General features: G+C 50.1%; 1 protein-coding gene across 1 annotated transcript in view; it reads left to right on the forward strand.

The window, feature by feature from the left end:
* SKI (SKI proto-oncogene) overlaps positions 1 to 18,541 on the forward strand; it is a gene marked incomplete at its 5' end in the record, with an annotated part of 94,672 nt that overhangs the window by 1,348 nt on the left and 74,783 nt on the right. Inside the window, 1 exon segment of the mRNA XM_006161366.2 lies at positions 261 to 434. Within this exon segment, the coding sequence (XP_006161428.2) occupies positions 261 to 434 (174 nt within the window).

An 18,541-nucleotide genomic window follows, 5' to 3' on the forward strand; every position in this document is an offset into this window, starting at 1 on the left:
AGCCGGACGCCGACCGCCTGTGCACCGCTCTGCTCTACGGCGGCGCCTACCCGCCGCCCTGCAAGAAGGAGCTGGCCGCCAGCCTGGCGCTGGGCCTGGAGCTCAGCGAGCGCAGCGTCCGCGTGTACCACGAGTGCTTCGGCAAGTGCAAGGGGCTGCTGGTGCCCGAGCTCTACAGCAGCCCGAGTGCCGCCTGCATCCAGTGCCTCGACTGCCGCCTCATGTATCCACCGCACAAGTTTGTGGTGCACTCGCACAAGGCCCTGGAGAACCGGACCTGCCACTGGGGCTTCGACTCTGCCAACTGGCGGGCCTACATCCTGCTGAGCCAGGACTACACGGGCAAGGAGGAGCAGGCTCGTCTGGGCCGCTGCCTGGACGACGTGAAGGAAAAGTTCGACTACGGCAACAAGTACAAGCGGCGGGTGCCCCGGGTGAGTGTCCCCAGGGGCCCTCCTGGGTCTTTGGAGTCTGTGACCTGTGTTCTGCCTTCCCCACTGCTTCGGGGTTTTGTGTTCTAAGGAAATTCAGGCAGTGTCAGCGTTCACTTCCACCAGGCTGAACGGCCCAGGGAGGAAGGCCCCTCCTGCCTGACCCCCAGGAGAAGCCTAAGTCAGAGGCGGAGTTGGGGGCCAGGTCTGGTGAATGGAAAAGCCCTCCAGAGGCCCACATGGGAGCGTATAGTCATTGGCCAATTAGGCCGGGAAGGCAGAGACCTTGCAGACGCTCTAGAAAGATGCCTGCCCTGAGCTCCAGGAAACTAGGTATCATGGGACCTAGGACCAAAGCCTGAGTGAGGCCCAGGTCTCTGGTGCCTCTGATGAGAAGTCCAGACAGTGTTGGGGTGAAGGTTGCTGTCCTCACTCCAGAGGGTTTCCAGACTAGCAGACAGAGGAGTGCCTGCCCTTGGCCTGCAGCAGACGGCTTTGGCAAGGTGGCGCCTACCATTGTTACTAGTGCTCCTGTTTTCTGCCTTGGGGTCTGGGGACACTGACACCAAAATGAAGCCAGGTGTCCGGGCTGCAGTGGCAGGGGGCCGAGACTTGGGGACTCCAGTCCTGTGTTTGTTGGTGTCCCTGGGCCTTCCAGAGAGCGAGTCTGAGTTCCTTGTGTGGGGATGAGGGCCACTTGGCGCCCAGCACAGGGCCTGGTCAGTGGGCATCATGAGGACCCGAGTGTTGGAGTTACTGAGGGCCTGTGATTTGTTTTGGACTTGCCCATTTCCTTCTGTTCTTCTGTGAAACACAAAAGGATGCGGTGTGGAGGGTTTTGAGGCTGTGTTCGCCATTCACGGGGTCTGTGGAATCTGGCCTGGTCCGCTCCAGAGCCACTAGATGCTGAAACATTTACTGGGACAGCCTCAGGAACTTTCTGTTGGACCCCTCCCTCCAGTGTTTGTAACTTTTCTTTTAAATATCCAGGCTTATTAAATTGCACACACAGAATGCTGCATTGGCTCAGCTATTCTTGGGAGGCCTAATTAATTCAGCTATTGCATCAAACTTTTTTTCTAAATCTGTGAATAGATGCTCCAGCCCGGTTTTCTCTGGGCGCCCCTCCAGCGGAGTGTCAGAGCCTGGGGGAGGAGGGGCTGTGGAGGCGAGGGACTGTCGCCTCTGCTAGGAGGGGGCTGCTGAGACTGTGTGTGCATGTGTGCGCCTGTGCGTTCAGCGTGGCTCTGCCCCTGCTAGGCCAGTGCCCCAGGGCAGCTGTCGGCCGTCTTGTGGGGTGGGGGAGGCTGCAGACAGATCCCAGCAGGCTGTGTCCCTTCATTTCAGATGGGGAGTTGGCTGTTGGCTGGCATCTGGGTGCTCCCTGTAAACTGAGGGCCATTCCACTTGGGGTATCCATATTCTTGCCTGCTAGGTGGCTTGAAAACTCCATGCATGCAGAGAATTGTGGTGGGTTTGGGCAGACTGGAGCTGGCTGACCGTGGCCAAGTGCAAGCTGCAGAGAAACATTCATGTCACTCATCTCCAGAGCCGGGGCTTGTCTGAGCAGGGTGTGTCTGTGTTTGTTTTTGTCCAACTCTGGGTCATGTGTGTACGTGGTCTTTCTGTCTTCCTGCCCTTTTCTGGGACTAGACAGAATGGCCAGCAGGACCTCTCTGTCACAGCTGCTGGGGGATGGGGCCCAGGCCATCCAGCCGCCTCCTCCCCTATGGCCAATCCTGTGGTTCTGGACGTGCTCATGGAGAGGGCAGGATGGGGCCCTGTGCTGTGGTCACAGAGGTGAGGCTGGCACAGGCTTTGCTCTGGCCATTCCCACAGATGGCTTGGAGCTACTTTTCCCTTTCTAGACCTCACCAGCACTGCTGTGAAACCTCATTTACTGATCAGAAAGATTTCCCGAGTAAGAATGAAGACATACTCGGTGTGAGAGATGGAGTTTCCAGACTTGAGTAGAAGCCCTGGCCCTGGCCCTGCTCCTGCAGTGGTGGCTTCAGCCTGGCTCCTGCACAGTTGCCAACTCCCACGCACTTTCCTTGTGGGGTGCTCTTCCTGCCGGCCTTGCCACTGCTGCAGGTCTCTGTGGTGCTGTGGCCCGGGTTCTGCTCTGGTTCCCTGTGTACTCTCTTAGCTCTGGGACTGGGACCATGCTGTTGAGAGTTGTGTGCTGGGTGGTTCCCTTCAGGTCTCCCTAGGATAACTGTGTGCTTGTTTGTGTACTTGCAGGCGGGTGGGGAGGTGCACCACTTGAGGAGGGAGTCGTTGTCCACGTATGATCTGGAAGGACCCAACCCCCGAGTGCTGTTACCAGACTCCATTGGGTTCTCCCACTTGCCTCTTGACAGCTTACTCAGGGGATATGTTTTGATTTCTTCACTTCCTCTGTAGCTTATTTTAATATTTTTGATCCACCCAGGATGAGAGCACAAGGAACAAAGAATGCACTGGAATGCTCTTTGTAGGGGACACTACTCCCAGAAGGCCTATAGGCTCTGCTGAAATGCTTTTCTGGGGTTTGCTTGGAGGAGTGGTGGTGGCGGTAGGGCAGCTGTTGAGCAAGACTGAGTCAGTGTTTCTCTGCCACTTGTGGTGGGGAGAGGTCAGTGATGTTCTCAGAGTCCCTGGGGCCCTGATTACCTTTGCTTGCCCTGCTTCCTGAGGCTTGGCTGCAGTGGGGTGGTGGTTCCCGTGGTTGCCCCAGTATGGAACTGAGCAGGGATGTGGTTCCAACTTTGAGCCCTAGACACCCTGAGTGCAGGTATCTATGCCTGAGGCCCTTGCATGTCAGTGGTACTGTGACAACATGAAAGATTGAAGGTGGTCTTCAGAGATGTCCCCCTCACCCCCACTAATGTCATGGGAGTGCCACATTCATGGCTGCCCAGTGGCTGTCAGACTGAGCTTCCTGCTGGTACAGCTCAGAGCCCTGTGGGCTGCCTGGGTGATTGGTGAGTCAACTTTTAGGGACCCCTGTAGCTTCTCTCCTTGGTGGGTGTCCTACAGTGAGCCAGCTGGCTGTACAATATTATGGGGTTGGTCTCATCCCCCTTCTGTCGCTCACTGGCTGTGTGACCTTTAGAAAGTTGCTTAATGTCTCTGGGCCTTTGATTCCTAATGGGCAGACTGGGGACTAATGTTTTTATTAGTGTGTTGAGTGTCACAGGCAGGGCATAGGTGGGGAACAAAACTGCGTGCTGCTGTGAAAAAGTGGCAGAGAGACAGGGCCCTCTGAGCCTCCCTACTCCCACTCCCCTTTTCTTTGGCCTGTCTGACTCTGTCCTCCCTTGTTTTTTCCTTTTTTTAAATAGCTATCAGACTAAATTGGACGAATTCTTTTTACTGGCATAGATTGCTGTCAGAGGGAGACTGGGGGGTGGCAATTTGAGCTCCACTTGGCCTGCTTCCTGGAACATGGCTCCTTATCCCACAGGATGTCTCACTGGGTTACCAAGTGCTTCCCTTTCTGGTGGACAACAAGATGGTGTAGTGCCTCCCTTGAGCTGAAAAACAGGCTCCTTTCAACTGTTGCTGTGGATTTTTATATACATTTTTTTCTAGAGGGTCTCACTGTGCTGTCATCTTCTGCCTCAGCCTCCCATATGGTTGGTAATGCAGGCGTTTAACCACCATACTTGGCTTTTTGAGAGGGCCAGGAATCGAACCTGAGCCTCCATGTGGCCTCAGCCAGCTGAGTGGCAGTGTCTGCTAGCCTGCACTAACGTGACTAGACCTGCTTGTGGTTTGAATGTTCCTTTGACTGGAAGATTTGGGATTTATATGATCGGATCTCCCTTTGTCTTTCAGACCCTCGAGTTTGTAGATCTTTTACGGGGAATTGTTCTTTGTGTGGTTCGGAGTGTATTTTATGGAGCTGTGGGCTGGTGACTCCTTGGTGTGGAGAAAGCTCTGTGTGGAGAGGGCACAGCAGTGATGGGGTTGCCTAAATTCCTGGCATTTGTACTTTCTCACCCGCGTTGCTTCGTCATTTCCGCGGGTCAGAGGCAGCATTTCCTTCGGGTGAACTACATAGCCTGGTGGTCAGCCTCAGTGAGCGTCCAGTCCTGAGGTGTGTTTTGATGAATGACTGTAGCTTTTACATAGAGAGGCCAGAAAGGGGGTTGCTGGACTTAAGAACCCTCTCTGAGTCAGCCACGTTCTGCTTTTTGAGCTGAAATTGCCACAAGGAAGGAACAGCATCAGGAATTGCTAGAATTGACCTGTGTCCTCCCAGATGCCCTCCTCAGTGTTCAGGGACTTCGTTCACCCTGCCGCCCTCAGGTCTGGGCAGTGTTTCTGAGGGTCAACTGTCCCTTTGTGCACTGGCGTCTTCACTACAGCTGCGGTTTGCTCTAGGTTTTCATGAGGGTCAGCGATGATGCCAAGCTCATCTGGAACTGGACTGAAAAAGCAGTTGCCATGTCTAGTACCCTGAGGCCAGGCTTCTGGATGAGTACTGGCCCCCAGCCAAGGATGGGTCTGCAGGTCTCACCCTGGTCATAGGGCGAGGGCTCTGCAGTAAAGGCTGATAGGATCTTCTCAAATAGAGGAGTGGTGGCTGAAACGTGAGTTCTCATTTCTGCCTGCACCCTGGCCCTGTCCACACCTCAAGATGCCCTTGGTCCTTCCCTGCAGGGAGCAGAGCCTCGTGTCGGCTGTTCTCTCTGCCCGATCCATTGACACAGTCCTTCTAGTTTGCAGACTCCCTCTGGGAGCGGGGCTGGATCCCTTGCCTTCTGAGGGCAACAGGAACACTGAGTAGACCTCAGCCCTGTCCTCTGCTGCACCCTGGAGCCCTAGGCCAGTGTGGGGCCGTGGAGGGTAAGCGGCGTCTTGTTTCTCAACCTCCCGCAGCAGTGGCTTGTGTAATGTCTGTCTGAAACGTCGAGGAAGGGCAGACAGGATATCGAGCGGGAGGAAGTCTGGGTGAAGTGTGAACCTGCCCCGCCCGGAGCCAGGCGTGGGGAGCCACCCCGGCCCAGGTCTGGGCCCTGCTGCCTGCCCAGGCCTGGGGGAGGAGGCGGAGGTTCCGGGGCCCCGTGGCCAGCACGTCTGGCAGGAGGTGTCCGCAGCCGGGCAGCCGGGCCCTCTGTGGCAATAATGTGTCTCTTTCTAAGGATTGCGAAAGTTTAGGGAGGATTTCTCCACTGGAAGAATTATGCAAGTTTCAACTGAAATGTTTTTAAAAAGTTTCTTTGTTTTGAGTCAAAATACAGAGGCTGAATTATTTCCTTAAGATCTGGGAGAAATGAAAAAGAAGGAAATGGTCTTATTCTCCCCAGGCCATTCCTGTCTTGACTGTTGGTCCCTGGGCATGGGAAAGGAGGACATGGAGTTGAGAAGCCACCAGGAGACATCGTGGCTTTTCACACCTGCCTCCTGATGGGCAATCTGGGGAGTGTTGTCCCTGGGAATGTCAGACCACCTTCTGACCTGCACAACCTCGGCTGAGGTCTGCCTGCCACCTTCCCACCTGACCTCTCAGAGGCTCTGTGCTTTGTCTGCAGACTAGATGCTGTGCTAGTCACTTTGCTGTCTGTTGAGGTAAACTCGGGTCGCCCTTTGGAAAACACCTAGCATATAGGGGGCAGCGAGTTGTGGTGAATATTAAATGATAGCTTAGTCCTCCTTTTGTATGAGTACAAGATATGGTTTCAGAAGAGCCCTGCTTTCTAGCTTCTGCGCATAGGTTTTGCGGTCCTTAATTTTTCCAGGCTGTCTTGCTGGACTGCCCTTGTGGGTGTTAGGGACATGGTTTAGGCATCTTCCAGCTTCAGAACTCACCCCCCACTTACATATGTAGTAAAATGAAAAACCCAGACTTGGAGTGAGCTTTAAATGAGACTGTGAGGGACCTAGTGAAATCTGGAGGAAGGGCCTGAGTGGACGAACATCCCACACTGCCGGTGGGCACCCGATGTCTGCGGCTTGCAGCATGTATCCTATGTACTGCTTTGGCCTTTGTGAGATCCTCATTCTTTTTCCTTTTCCTTTTCTTTCTTTCTTTTCTTTTCTTTTTTTTTTTTTTTAATTTGCTGTGGTACAAGTGTGCTCGCTGGAGGGAAACAGATTAAGAGAGGGACAGAGAGGGAAAGTGAGAAGGCACTCCCTACGGGGTGGCTACACTGCAATCCCTTTTCCTCCATTCTCCCCTCGGGATTTTTTTTTTTTTTTAATTAAAAAAAATTTTTTTTAGTTCATTTCTTTTATGAACTCAATTCCTTGCCTTCTGGTTTGTTGAAGCAGTAAGTCAGACATTTGCCACAGTAACGACTGTCAAGATGGCCGGCCTTAAAACTCCGGCACACATTTATCTGAAGGGCACTCCTGACGAAGGCGAATAATTTTGCCGTTTTCATCCACCTTGCAGTTTTTCAGGACAGCCAGCTTAACCTTCTTTCTCTTATGCGTATTCTTCTTGGGAGTGGTGTGAGATTTCTTAGCACCTCCATGAAGTGTGGACTCCCTTTGGATGTTGTAGTCAGACAAAATACGCCCATCTTCCAGCTGCTCGCCAGCAAAAATCAGTCTTTGCTGATCAGGAGGAATTCCTTCCTTATCCTGGATTTTTGCTTTTACGTTTTATTGAGTTGTTTTTTTTTTTTTTTAAGAATAATTATTATTATTTTTCAATTTTGACCAGAGACAGAGAGAGAGAAGAGAGAGAGAGAGAGAGCGCGAGTGAGAGAGGGAGCGCCGACGTAAGGATCCAAGCGAGCGCACACGTAAGCCTCCAGATCTGGGACTTGAACCACAGTTGGCCATGTGGGAGTCCAGTGCCTTTAACCACCATGCCACCTGCTGGACCCGGCTTTTACATTTTCTATTGTATCTGATGGTTCAGTCTCAAGGGAGATGGTCTTTTTCGTAACCGTTTTATGAAAATTTGCATCTTGGTGATGGTCCCACTGTAGATGCCAGATTGGAAAGGCTCCTCTCAGTATTTTGGACACCCTCCCACACACGTGCTTGTCCCATGTGTTTTTCAAGCCATTGGGTCTGGGACTGGAACTGCACTGTCGGCCATGTGGGATCCAGTCACCTTAACCACCATGCTACCTACTGGCCCAAGGCCTCCGTCTTTGGCGTAATCTTTTGGGTTTTTTGTTCAGCTGCACTCAAGTAGAGTGAGCCTCAGGAGGGTTCTTGGCAGGATCCTGAGAATCAAGTGAAATTCTTTTTTTGGTCTTTGTGTCTTTTGTTTTTGGTTGTGTCTTCTTTGGTTTTACTTTTTTGAGTTGTAAAGAGTCGAAGGATGCTATGATGTCCTGATTTTTAAGCTACAGAGAATAGGTCGGGAGGTGCAGATGTGTCTGGGTGGGCTGCCGTTGCCTTGGTTGCCCTGGTGCCGCACTGGGCAGGTGATCTTGGTCTCAGCTCCAGAGCCTTGGTAAACACTCGCTGATCGTCAGGCTTATTGGCAGCTTTCCTAAGTGGCTGGAAGAAAGGATGGAGTTGGGATCCTTCTCAGTGTCATTCTTCTCTTGCCCCACTTTGTATTTTTAAGAGACTGGTTCACTCGGATCTGACTTGGGTACGCTTCCACTCTGGTTCCACTTCGGAGTGCTCGGAAAGCACTGGAATGTTACCCTTGGCTTGTAACTGAGCACTAATGTTCTTCCCAGCTCTCAGCCCTGCCTGGATCAGCCTCATGGTGATGGCTTTGCTCTGACTGTGGCTTCTGCTGGAACACTGTCTGGTTACTTTGAAAGAAACTGCTCTTGTTAGAAATAGGCTTCTCGCCGATCCCCTGGTGTTTCTTGTTCAGAGAAACATGGTGGCCTGGGCTGATGGCCTGTGGTGGGGGAAGCTGGCTTATTGCCCTAATCAGAAGATCAGTCACTGTCCTGAGGGCCAGTGAAACTGTGGCTTTATGCCAGCGCCTGGTGGAAGCAAGGGTGTTGCCGGGGAAACCCAGGGCAGGCAAAGTGGATGTCTGAGGCCTGGGTTGGCCTTTCCCCTTCCTGACTCAACTCGAGCTGTACAGTGACACCTCAGCTGTGTCTCAGTGGTAGGGGCACCAAGGGCCAGAACCACCTTACAAGGAGGCATGTTAGAAAGCAGGCGGGGGTTGGGGCTGGCAGGTGGTGTAGTGTAGTTAAGGGTGTTGGACTCTCACACGGCTGACCATGGTTTGAGTCCTGGATCTAGCAGCTTTCTTTCTTTTTTTTTTTTTTTAAAGAATTTTTTTCGTTTAACTTTCTTTCTTTATTTAATTTGATCAGAGAGGGACAGAGAGAGAGAGAGAGAGCGCGAGTGCTAGTGAGCAAGCAAGCCACACCAGGTCTGGGACTCAAACCACAGTCGGCCCTGTGGGAGTCCAGCGCCCTTAACCACCACACCAACCTGCCGACTCCTGGCAGCTGGCTTTCTCACTCTCTCTTTCACTCTGTCACTCTCAGGTCCAATTAAAATAAATAAAGAAAATAAAGTTAAATTTAAAAAAAAAAAGAAAGAAAGCCGGCGGGGGCGGTGGAGTGGAGGGGGGAGCACCCAACAGCTGTCCAGCGCCACTGGCACCTTTTTACTGGTTGTCTGTCTACTCTCTGCCAGTCTCCTCATGCTGCTGTGGTTCTCCACAGCCTGGCAGTTTGGGGTCAACTTCACTCTGTTTACCCACAAGTCCCCCTGAATATCCGTTCACCGTTCACCTCTGTGCTTAAGAGGAAACTATTGCTAACAAACTCAGGTATTATTGCCAATTATTCAGTATATTTTCTTTTGTCTGGAAGGAGAATCTGTAAATGAGTAGAATGAGAAGTGGCCACCACCCTTGCAGTCCTCCTCCACCCCACCCCTGGCACTGTGCTGGGGGTGCTGCATGCTGGGAACTGTTGGTCCAGCTGTTGAGAAAAGGTTAGTCACATGGACAGTTGCTTGCAGAATGAAGTCTCTGCGCTGACAGTAACATGGAAACGTCTTTGTTTCTACTATGGAATGCGCATCTTTGCCTATAAACAGAGAAGTTCTCAGTTTCTTATTTTAGAAATAAGGCCAGTTGGTCCTTTGTGCGATGTTGGGGGGGGGAACCCCTCTTCAGGGTGGAGGCAGTACTGGCTGGGCGCCAAGTTCCATCCTGCGGAATGTGCAAGAGCCTCATCCATGTGGGTCCTTGGAGGCTGGTACCTTCTGTTGGGTGAAAGGTGGTCTTTCTGATCCTATCATTGATGGATTATTTAAGGAGTTGGAATGGTATTGAGAAACTGATCTTCATGTGTTTTGGGGGGCACCACTCCATTGCCCTTGTGTGTACTGGTATTGGGTTTCACTGTGCCAGTCCCCCCTTTTCTTGGCCTGCAGTTCTTGTGGCTTCTGTGGCCTGAGGTCCCTCAGCATGCAGCAGATGGGCCACTGTTGCTGGTCAGCAGTGCACAGCCGGCCCTTAGCTCTCTGGCCCTTCTTTTTTTGTAATTTGCTAGCAGGTGTATATGTGCTTGACGTGGGGGGGGGTGGGAAGGAGAGAAAGCACCTCCTGTGGGGGATAGTCACTCTGCAGTCCCTCCCCCTCCATCTCTCCTTTCAGGATTTTGGGAATGCGTGCACACAAACCTTGTGTTTTTCAAGCTGGACTTCAAACCTTGTAGTCGGCCGTGCTAGATCCAGCCACCTTAACCACCATACCGTCACCTGGCCCTGGCCTTTCTCTTTTAAAAGAATCTTATTTCTTTAAAGTTTATGAATTTAGTTCTTCCATGTGAGAGAGACAGAGGTGGAGCACCCCCACCCAGGAGGGTTCTCATGCCATGCTCTGCTCCCAGCCTTGGCCATCCTGGGTCACAAGCATGTGTACCTGGCATCTAGAAGGATGTTCTGGAATGAGAACCAGGAGCTTTCTATGTGTGTCCAGTTGTTGCTGCTGTACCAATTACCTGGCCCCTCTGATCATGGTTTCCCCGATGGCCAGGCTGTGGGAACTTGAGTTCCTCTGCTGCCCTGGAAGGTAGTGGCCTTGCATGGACCTCTTTGGTGCACAGGCTGGGGCTGCCTTGATGGTCTTCATGCCTGCCTATCTCCTGTGCTCCCAGTGCTGGATGGGGCCCCAGGGCACGGACTGCTCGCCCTTCCCCACTCTGTTCAACCCTGACACCCTAGAGTGGAACTCCCAGCCTTCAGAAGTGGCAAGAGCTCAGGTTGTAGAATGTTAGCATGGACTCTGGACTTGACCTGGCAGGGCAGGGACAGCTGGGCCACACTGCAGCTAACTGTGGACAGTGCATATGCCTGAATGTGTTGAGGGTTGCTCATTTCCCCATGCTGCTGTCACATGTCTCCTGGACCAGCAGTAACTGAAAGAGTGATGTATCCATAACCTGTACTCTCAGTGGAGCGAGCTGCACTGGGGTCTCTGTGCTGGCGAAGCTCAGGAGTTCTGAGGCTGCAGGAGGTACTGCCATCTTTCCCTCCTCTGCACCTCTGAAGCTGTGCCCCTCCTGGGTGAGGGTCTTGGGTGGAAGATGCCTGGGACCTTCATGGCAGGTGTAATGTGTCTGAAATCTTGGCTATGTCTTCCCTGGACATTTGCATAGACCTGGCTGGAGGGCGGAACCCACACCTGGGTACCTTGGGCTGCCACCTGGGGCCCTGGGTGCTGTTGGCTGTGTCTTTACTCTGCCTCACCTTCTGCCTCCCACTTTCTGGCCTTAGAACAGTGTTGCCCAAACCATTAAAAAAATTATACTCCCAAGTTGAATGATATGCAAATGTAGTCAATTAAGCGAGGGGATTTTAATTAGCAGTTTAAGTTCATGTGTGAAGTGCCTTGCCTTAATTACTTGACAGTTTTGTTGTAAATTTGCTAAGTTTTTTTTTGCAGAACTATCAAAACTGTGATTTTTTTTTTTAACATCCTTGTATGCAATAAGTGTCGCCCAGCTTGCCTGACCCTAGTGAATTTTGTCTCAATTTATAAAGCTCTTTAAACTGTGAAAACAAGGTAAACCCCGTGGGTTGCCTCAGTGCAGCTCAGTGAGGAAGCTGTGCCCCTTGTTTTTTCTACTGGGGGCTGGTGGAGGGGAGCTGCCTTGGACAGTTGTCTTGGGCTTCTGGGGTGGAAAACGGGGAGAACATTTTTCCATCCTGGGTCCAGGCAGCTGATGGTAGGGCTGTGTTCCCCAAAGTGTATGCTGAGACCTGGAATGAAGTCAAACAGGATTGGGCCCCCAGCGGACCAGTGATCACAGAACCCAGACCTGGGGACTCCTGTGGGCATGGGGTGGTGGTAGCCCTGATGCTTGCCGTTGGCAGTTCTTGGATGTTTGTTTTCACTGCCTTGGGTTCACAGTTCAGTTTATTGGAGGCGAGAATCCTTAATTTCAGAGTTCCTTTCCCAATCATGGGAAAACACCCACTTCCTGGTTCTATAGGACCAGAAAGTGGTTTCCTATGTCTGGCCCTCTGCTCACTAGACACCTTTTCCAAGCGCAGGGCCTGGCCCTGCCCACCCTGACATGCCAGTGTATGGCTGGTTGGTACAAACCACTTTTGCAGATGGGTTTAGAATTTGTGTTACTTTGCCTGTTGCTGCTTTTTTTTTTTTTTTTTTAAGAGTTACTTAATTTCTTCATCTTATATTTTTTAATTTGACGAGAGAGAGAGAGAGAGAGAGAGGGAGAGAGAGAGAGAAAGAGAGAAAGCAAGTCACCAAGTCTGGGACTCAAACCATGGTTGGCCATGTGCAAGTCTAGCACCTTAACCACCATGCCATCTGCTGACTGCTGACCCCTGCCTATTGCTACTATTAAAGTTGTCTCTGAGATGGGGGGGGGGTGGCATTCTATAGTTTTTTATTGTCCCCTCCATTTAATTATGTAGTTGAGATTGAGACCTCTAGTGTAGAAAGGTTTTTAATTTTTTAATGTTTTTAAATTTCATTTATTATTTTTATTTTTATTTTTTTGAGAGAGATTTTTGCTGTAGGGCGCTTGTACTCACCAGAGACACAGAGAGAAACAGAGAGACAGAGAGCAAGAAATCACCTCCTAGGGGGATGACCACACTGCAATCCCTTCTCCATTCTCCTCCTGGGATTTTGGGCATGTATGCGCACGTGCCTGGCTAGATTTTCAAGCACTGGGTCCGGTACTGAAACCGTGGTCGGCCATGTGGGAGTCCAGCATACAAACTGCTATGCCATCTGTTGGCCCCCAGTTTTTTTTAATTGCCAGAGGACGTATGTGCTAAGGGGGGCAGGGGGAGAGAGAGAGAGAGAATTTGCTTATGACTACAGGAACCCCCAGTGGGACATGGTCACACTACAACCCTTTTTCCACTATTTCTCCTTCCTGTCAAGATTTTGGCTATGTACATACATGCATCTGGCATGTTTTTCTTTTTTCTTAAAAATTTAATTATTTAATTCTATTATTTATTTATTTATTTTAATTTGACCAGAGAGAAAGGGAAAGGGAGACAGCAAGCTGCCAGGGCCGGAACTAGAACCACGGTTGGCTATGTGGGAATCTAGCACCTTTAACCACCATGCCACCTGCCAGCCCCTATCTGGCATGTTTTTCAAGCTGCTGGGGCCAGCATTGGAACCATGGTTGGCCACATGGGCTTGGTTATATGGGATCTGGCTCCCTTAACACTATGCTATGGTCTGGCCCTAATTTTTTTTTCTTTTCTTTCTTTCTTTTTTTTTTTTAGAATTATTAATTTAATTAATTTATTGTTTTTACAATTTCTATAGGGCACATGCACTCACTAGAGAGAGACAGAGAGAAAGTGAGAAAGCAAGCTGCCAGGTCTGGGATTCAAACGGTAGTCAGCCATATGAGCATTGAGGGTTCTAACCACTGCCTCTTACCTTCTGGCTCATGACCCTAATTTCTTTTTCTTTCCTTTTTTTTTTTTTAGAATTGTTTTATTTATCTTCATTTTTCCAATTTGACCAGATAGAGACAGAGAGAGAGAGGGAGAGAGGGAAAGTGAGAAAGCCAGCCACCAGGTCCTAGAATTCAGTCACAGTCAGCCATGTGCGAATTCAGTGCCTTTAACCACCTTGCCACTTGCTGGCCCCAGCCCTAACTTCTTATTTAAACATTTTTATTTGGATTGTGATTTCTTTGGTGATTGAACTGATTCTCAATAATTGACTGAACCTGTTTTGTCTCGGGAGCATCTGTGAGGCTTCTGGTCCTAGTTTTCTCTATGAGATGTGGTCCCTGAGGTTGAGGATGTGGGCCAGCACTCAAAAGGGTGACCCCCACACCCATCAGGATGGCCCCATAACGTGTGCCACTGGCCCTGGGGGTCTGTCCTGCTCTGCTGTTCCAGCCTTCTGGGACCTTGGCCATGGGGGCAAACAGCACAAGCTGAGAACCCCAGAGAGGTTGGGGGAATGGACACCTAGAAGGGTCTTGGGTCCAGGGAGTGGATGGTCAGTCTGGCCAGCTAGAGATAGGACATGCCTGGGATACTTGCATTTCTAGAAGCCAGCAACAGTAAGTGATGAACTTGAGAGTGCAGCTGCAGGGACAAGACTGGCAGGACCGTGCTCACTGGGCTGGGATTCTAGGGGCCTTTGATGTCCCTCAGAAGAAATCAGTGGACTTTAAGCTGTAAGGCTCTCTCTAGCCCACAGTAACTATAGTAGTAAGAGAAAACTTGAGATGGTCAGAAATGGAATCCTTTCTCTTAACAGAATCGTAGTTGTAAACCCAGGAGAGGAATTATGCCCATTCCTACATGCATATGTCTGTGCATTTTTCTTTGCGTGCACATGAGGCTCTTGTAGGCCTCTACAAGGAATTCTTGTAAGTGTCTTTCGAGGGCACCTGGGCCCTGTGCAGCTCCTTACCACAAGACTTACTTGTCGTGGGTCATGGGAAGTAGTACAGCACCCTGTTTTTCATGTGACAGGTAAGAGGCAGGAATAAGCCACAGCCATTTTACTGAAAATGTTTAAAGCCCAGGTTAGAGTTGGTGCCTCTCAGACTGTTGCCCGCAGGTCCCTTCTTGCCTCTGGGGAGTGGCCTCTTTCCTCCTCCCTTGTGCTTCAGTGCTTGAAGTGTGACCGAGGACAGGTGGAGCTTCTTGGCTATTGGTCTTCATTGCTGGGTCCAGACCTGTAATGCCTCAGGTGCCCTGGGGTCAGTGTTGCATAGGTAGCTAACTGCCAGTGCATCACAAGTGGGGTGCGCAGGTGAGGGGTGTGCAGAAGTCCCGTGGTTGCCCTGCACACCTAGCCTCTGCTATTTTCTATGTAGCTGTGAGGGCCATAGGAGCACCAGACAGGAAGCCATGGGTCCTGAGAGGCAGAGCCAGCAAGCCAATCTTCAGGGGCAGTAGGTCCAGGGGCCCCTTCCATTCTGCAACAGGGACTGGTGGGGAGGGCTGGTCTTAACTGTCATCATCAGTCTGGGGTTTAAACATTTCTGTGGACTTAGATAATAATGCAGGTTCTTTTTGAGAGATTTTTGCTGTAGAGCACGTGCGTTTGCCAGAGAGAAAGAAAGAAAGCAAGAAATCACCCTTGCAGGGATGGCCATGTCACAGTCCCTTCTCTTCCATTCTCTTATAGGGATCTTGGGCACACACACGTGCACACACATACACACAGGCCCAGCATGAGTTTTAAGTTGCAGGTCTGGGACCCCAACTGCAGTCAACTACATGGGAATCCAGTGACGTAACCATTATACCATCTGGTCCCTAAAATGCAGTTTTATGTGAAAAAATTTTTCTACAGAGATTTTTGCTATAGGGTGCGCATGCTCACCAGAGACAGAGGAAAAGAAAGTGAGAAATCACCCCACATTGCAATCCCTGGTTCCTCATTTTCCTCTTCAGATTTTGGGCACACATGTACTTGACCCTGATAAGAGTTTCAAGCCTCCAGGTCCAGGATGCGAACCGTGGACAGCCATGTGGGAGTCCAGTGACGTGACCATTATGCCATCTGCTAATTCCTGTGTGAAAATTTTAACCTTACTTTGAAATAGAAAGAGTAGTTTAATGTACCCATGCACCCAAATCAGTAGTTATCAGCATCATGCTAATCTCATTTTCTCTAACTTCCTTTTTTTTAATGTGAAGCGACTAATTTTTGAAGCAATTTTTTAAAAAGGTATTATTTCATTTCTAAGTGTTTCAGCATCTATGTCTAATAAATATGGAGTTGTAAAAATCATAACCACAATGCCATTAGCATACCTAGCAAAGTGAATGAGAATTGTCAAACCAGTTCACGTTCAGTTCAGTTCCCAGCTGTCACAGACCCAGCTCTTCCGGCTGCTGCTTTTAGGAGTCCAGGGACACCACTGCATGTAGTTGACAGGTCTCTTATGGCTCTGCCTGTGTGCACGTGTCGTGGGATTACACCAATGCATGTGTACATAATACTGTGTGCGCATGCATATGTGCGTGTTCGTGTTAGTGCGTATGTGCTTGTATTCTCATGTCTGTGCACGTGTGTGTTTGTGATATATGTGGGGTGCCATGATGGAACGTCCTCAGTGCTGGCTTGAACTGCCTGTGCATCACGTCAGCACAGCTAGGTTTTAGCCATGGTTCAGTGTATCATTGAGTAATACTAAGTATATTAACATTGCCGTGCAGCTGTCATACCATCTATCTCTAAAACTTTTTGATCTGCTCAAATTGAGATTCTATATCTAGTAAACACAAACCCTCAATTCTTTCCCCCAGCCCCCGGCAACCACAATTCTACTTTGTTTCTATGATCTGTTTACTCTAGAGACCTCCTCTAAGTGGAATCATACTGTATTTGTCTTCCTATGACTAGCTTATTTTATTTAGCATAAAGTTGTCAAGTTACGTCCATATTGTAGCATGTGTCAGAACTCTCTTCCCTTTTAAGGCTGAATAAAAATTCCATGAAATGAATAGAGCATGTTTTGTTTATCCATTCATTGGCTGATGGGTACTTGGGTTGCTCTACCTTGTGGCTGTTGTGAATAAGCTCTGGCGACCTTGGACGTACAAACACCTGTTTGTATCCCTGCTTTTAATTCTTTTGGGTATGGACCCAGCAGTGGAATTGCCAGATCATATGATAATTTTTTATTTGAGATTTATTATTATAAGGCACATGCGCTTGCCAGAGAGACAAAGAGCGAAAGTGAGAAATCTCCCCTCTGGGGGATAGCCATGCCACAATCCCTTCTTCATTCTCCTCTTGGGATTTCGGTCATGCATGCACATGCGCCTGGCATGAGTTTTAAGCTGCCGAGTCCAGGACTCGAACCGCCCATGTGGGAGTCCAGTGCCCCAACCACTACACCACCCGTTGGACCCCATATGATAATTTTAATTTTGTAAGGAAAAATCATACTGTCCCATAGTGGCTGCACATTGTCCATTCCCACAAACAGTGCACAAGATGTGTTTTTTCCACATCCTCACCAACAATTTTTTAAAATAGTAACCATCCTAATGGGTATGAAGTGGCATCTCATGGTGGTTTTGATTTGCATTTCCCTCATGATTAGTGATGTTGAGCATTTTTTCATGTGATGATTGGCCATCTGTAGATCTTCTTTAGAAAAATAACTATTTAAGTCCTTTGCCCATTTTAAATCAGATTGTTGTTTTCCCCCTTTATTCAGTTGTAGTTCTTCATTCTGGATATTAGTCCCTTTGCACTATTGTAAATGACTGCCTCCTCTTTGGTCCACTGCCTGCGCCATGGTTTAATCACCCTCCTATTGCTAGAGGGCTGCCCTCCAGTCTCTGTTCCCTTTGTGGTACAGGAGGCAGGAACGTCTCGGTGCTGGATTCATCTTTATGAAAAGGGACCTTATGTGCCTCGGTGCTGGACTGCCTGTAGCTGCAAGTTTTCTGTCCTATCCCCCTACTCTTTGCCCAGGGCTGGTAGTGTTCACAGGAAGGGCTGCTGCCCGATGCAGAGGTGATGGCGGCCTACAGGGACGAGGGGCTATTGTGTGTCATTGCGGTGGCAAGTCTCAAAGTGGGAGCATATCTTTGACTTGTGGCAGCAGGTAGGTCTGAAAGTGGATGCTGTTCTGTAATGGAGCACCTACTGCATGCCTGGCCTGCAACAGCCACGGAGACAGTCTGGTGAGCTGGAGACCCCACCTCACCCACTTAGCCTAAGGCTGCCCTGACCACATGTATACATGTGTACATGAGCATGTACGTGCATATATATGTGTGTGTGTAACTGGAGAGGGCATGGCCTGGACAAATGGCTGGGAACGGAGAGGCCAGCAGGAGGGCTTTGGCTCTGAGGAGTGGCCCAGTAAGCTTGGCTTGCCCCTTCCTTCTTGCTCTCAAGTCTGTGTCTTGCCAGATTTAGAGAAAGTTCTTTAAGGGCAATGATGGGCTTGCCAAAAGTGGTATTTCTCACCGCACAAAGGCCTACGGGATTCCTTCCTTACTAACCTCATCCCCAAATGTGGGTGGTATGGTGGACCCAGAGGAAGGTATTCTCCTGGCAGCCCGTAGAAATGTCCCTCTGGAGTGGGGGTGTGGCCCCCTCCCCCTGGCTTCTTGGGGAGGGACAACCCACTGACTTCACTTTGAGAGAAAAAGAGCCTGGGCCTGTTCTCGGTGTCTGGACTCTTAGAGGTGTCCTCTTGGAGCATACTGCTGGCCATAGCCTAAGTCCAATATGACTTTAAGAAAAGAGCTGGCTAGGCCCTGACCCTCACCACTGGCCACTCTGATGTCGGTGTCCCCTCTCTCACTTCTGGTTGCTGTTTCTGGAATCCTCCTCAGACACAGCCCACTTGCTACTCTTGCAAGAGCTTCTAGGTAGGGCTGTACTCAGTCCTGAGTGAACCAAGAACCAATGTAGTTGGTTTCCAGCAGGTGGCCCAACCGAATTGCATCTGCTGCTGGGGCTAGCACCTTGCAAGAGGTGGGCAAGAGTGTGACTGTGGCCCTGAGGCTCAAGGGGTGTGCTTTTAGGGACCTTGCAGGGAGCAGTCTGTGTACCTTCTCTAGAGTCTCAGGACCTGGCCAGTTGCCTCTGCAAGTGATGAGCTCTGAAAGTTCTGGGGGCAGCCACTGGGCCCTCTTGGCTAGGACGGTCTTTTCACCAGGATAGACCGTGTCCTTGCTGCTCTCCAGGACCTCTTCCTCAGGATTGCCCTGACTAAACTGATGACTCA

Source organism: Tupaia chinensis, unplaced genomic scaffold (assembly GCF_000334495.1).
Source record: "Tupaia chinensis unplaced genomic scaffold, TupChi_1.0 Scaffold138464_1, whole genome shotgun sequence".
Lineage (NCBI taxonomy): Eukaryota > Metazoa > Chordata > Mammalia > Scandentia > Tupaiidae > Tupaia > Tupaia belangeri.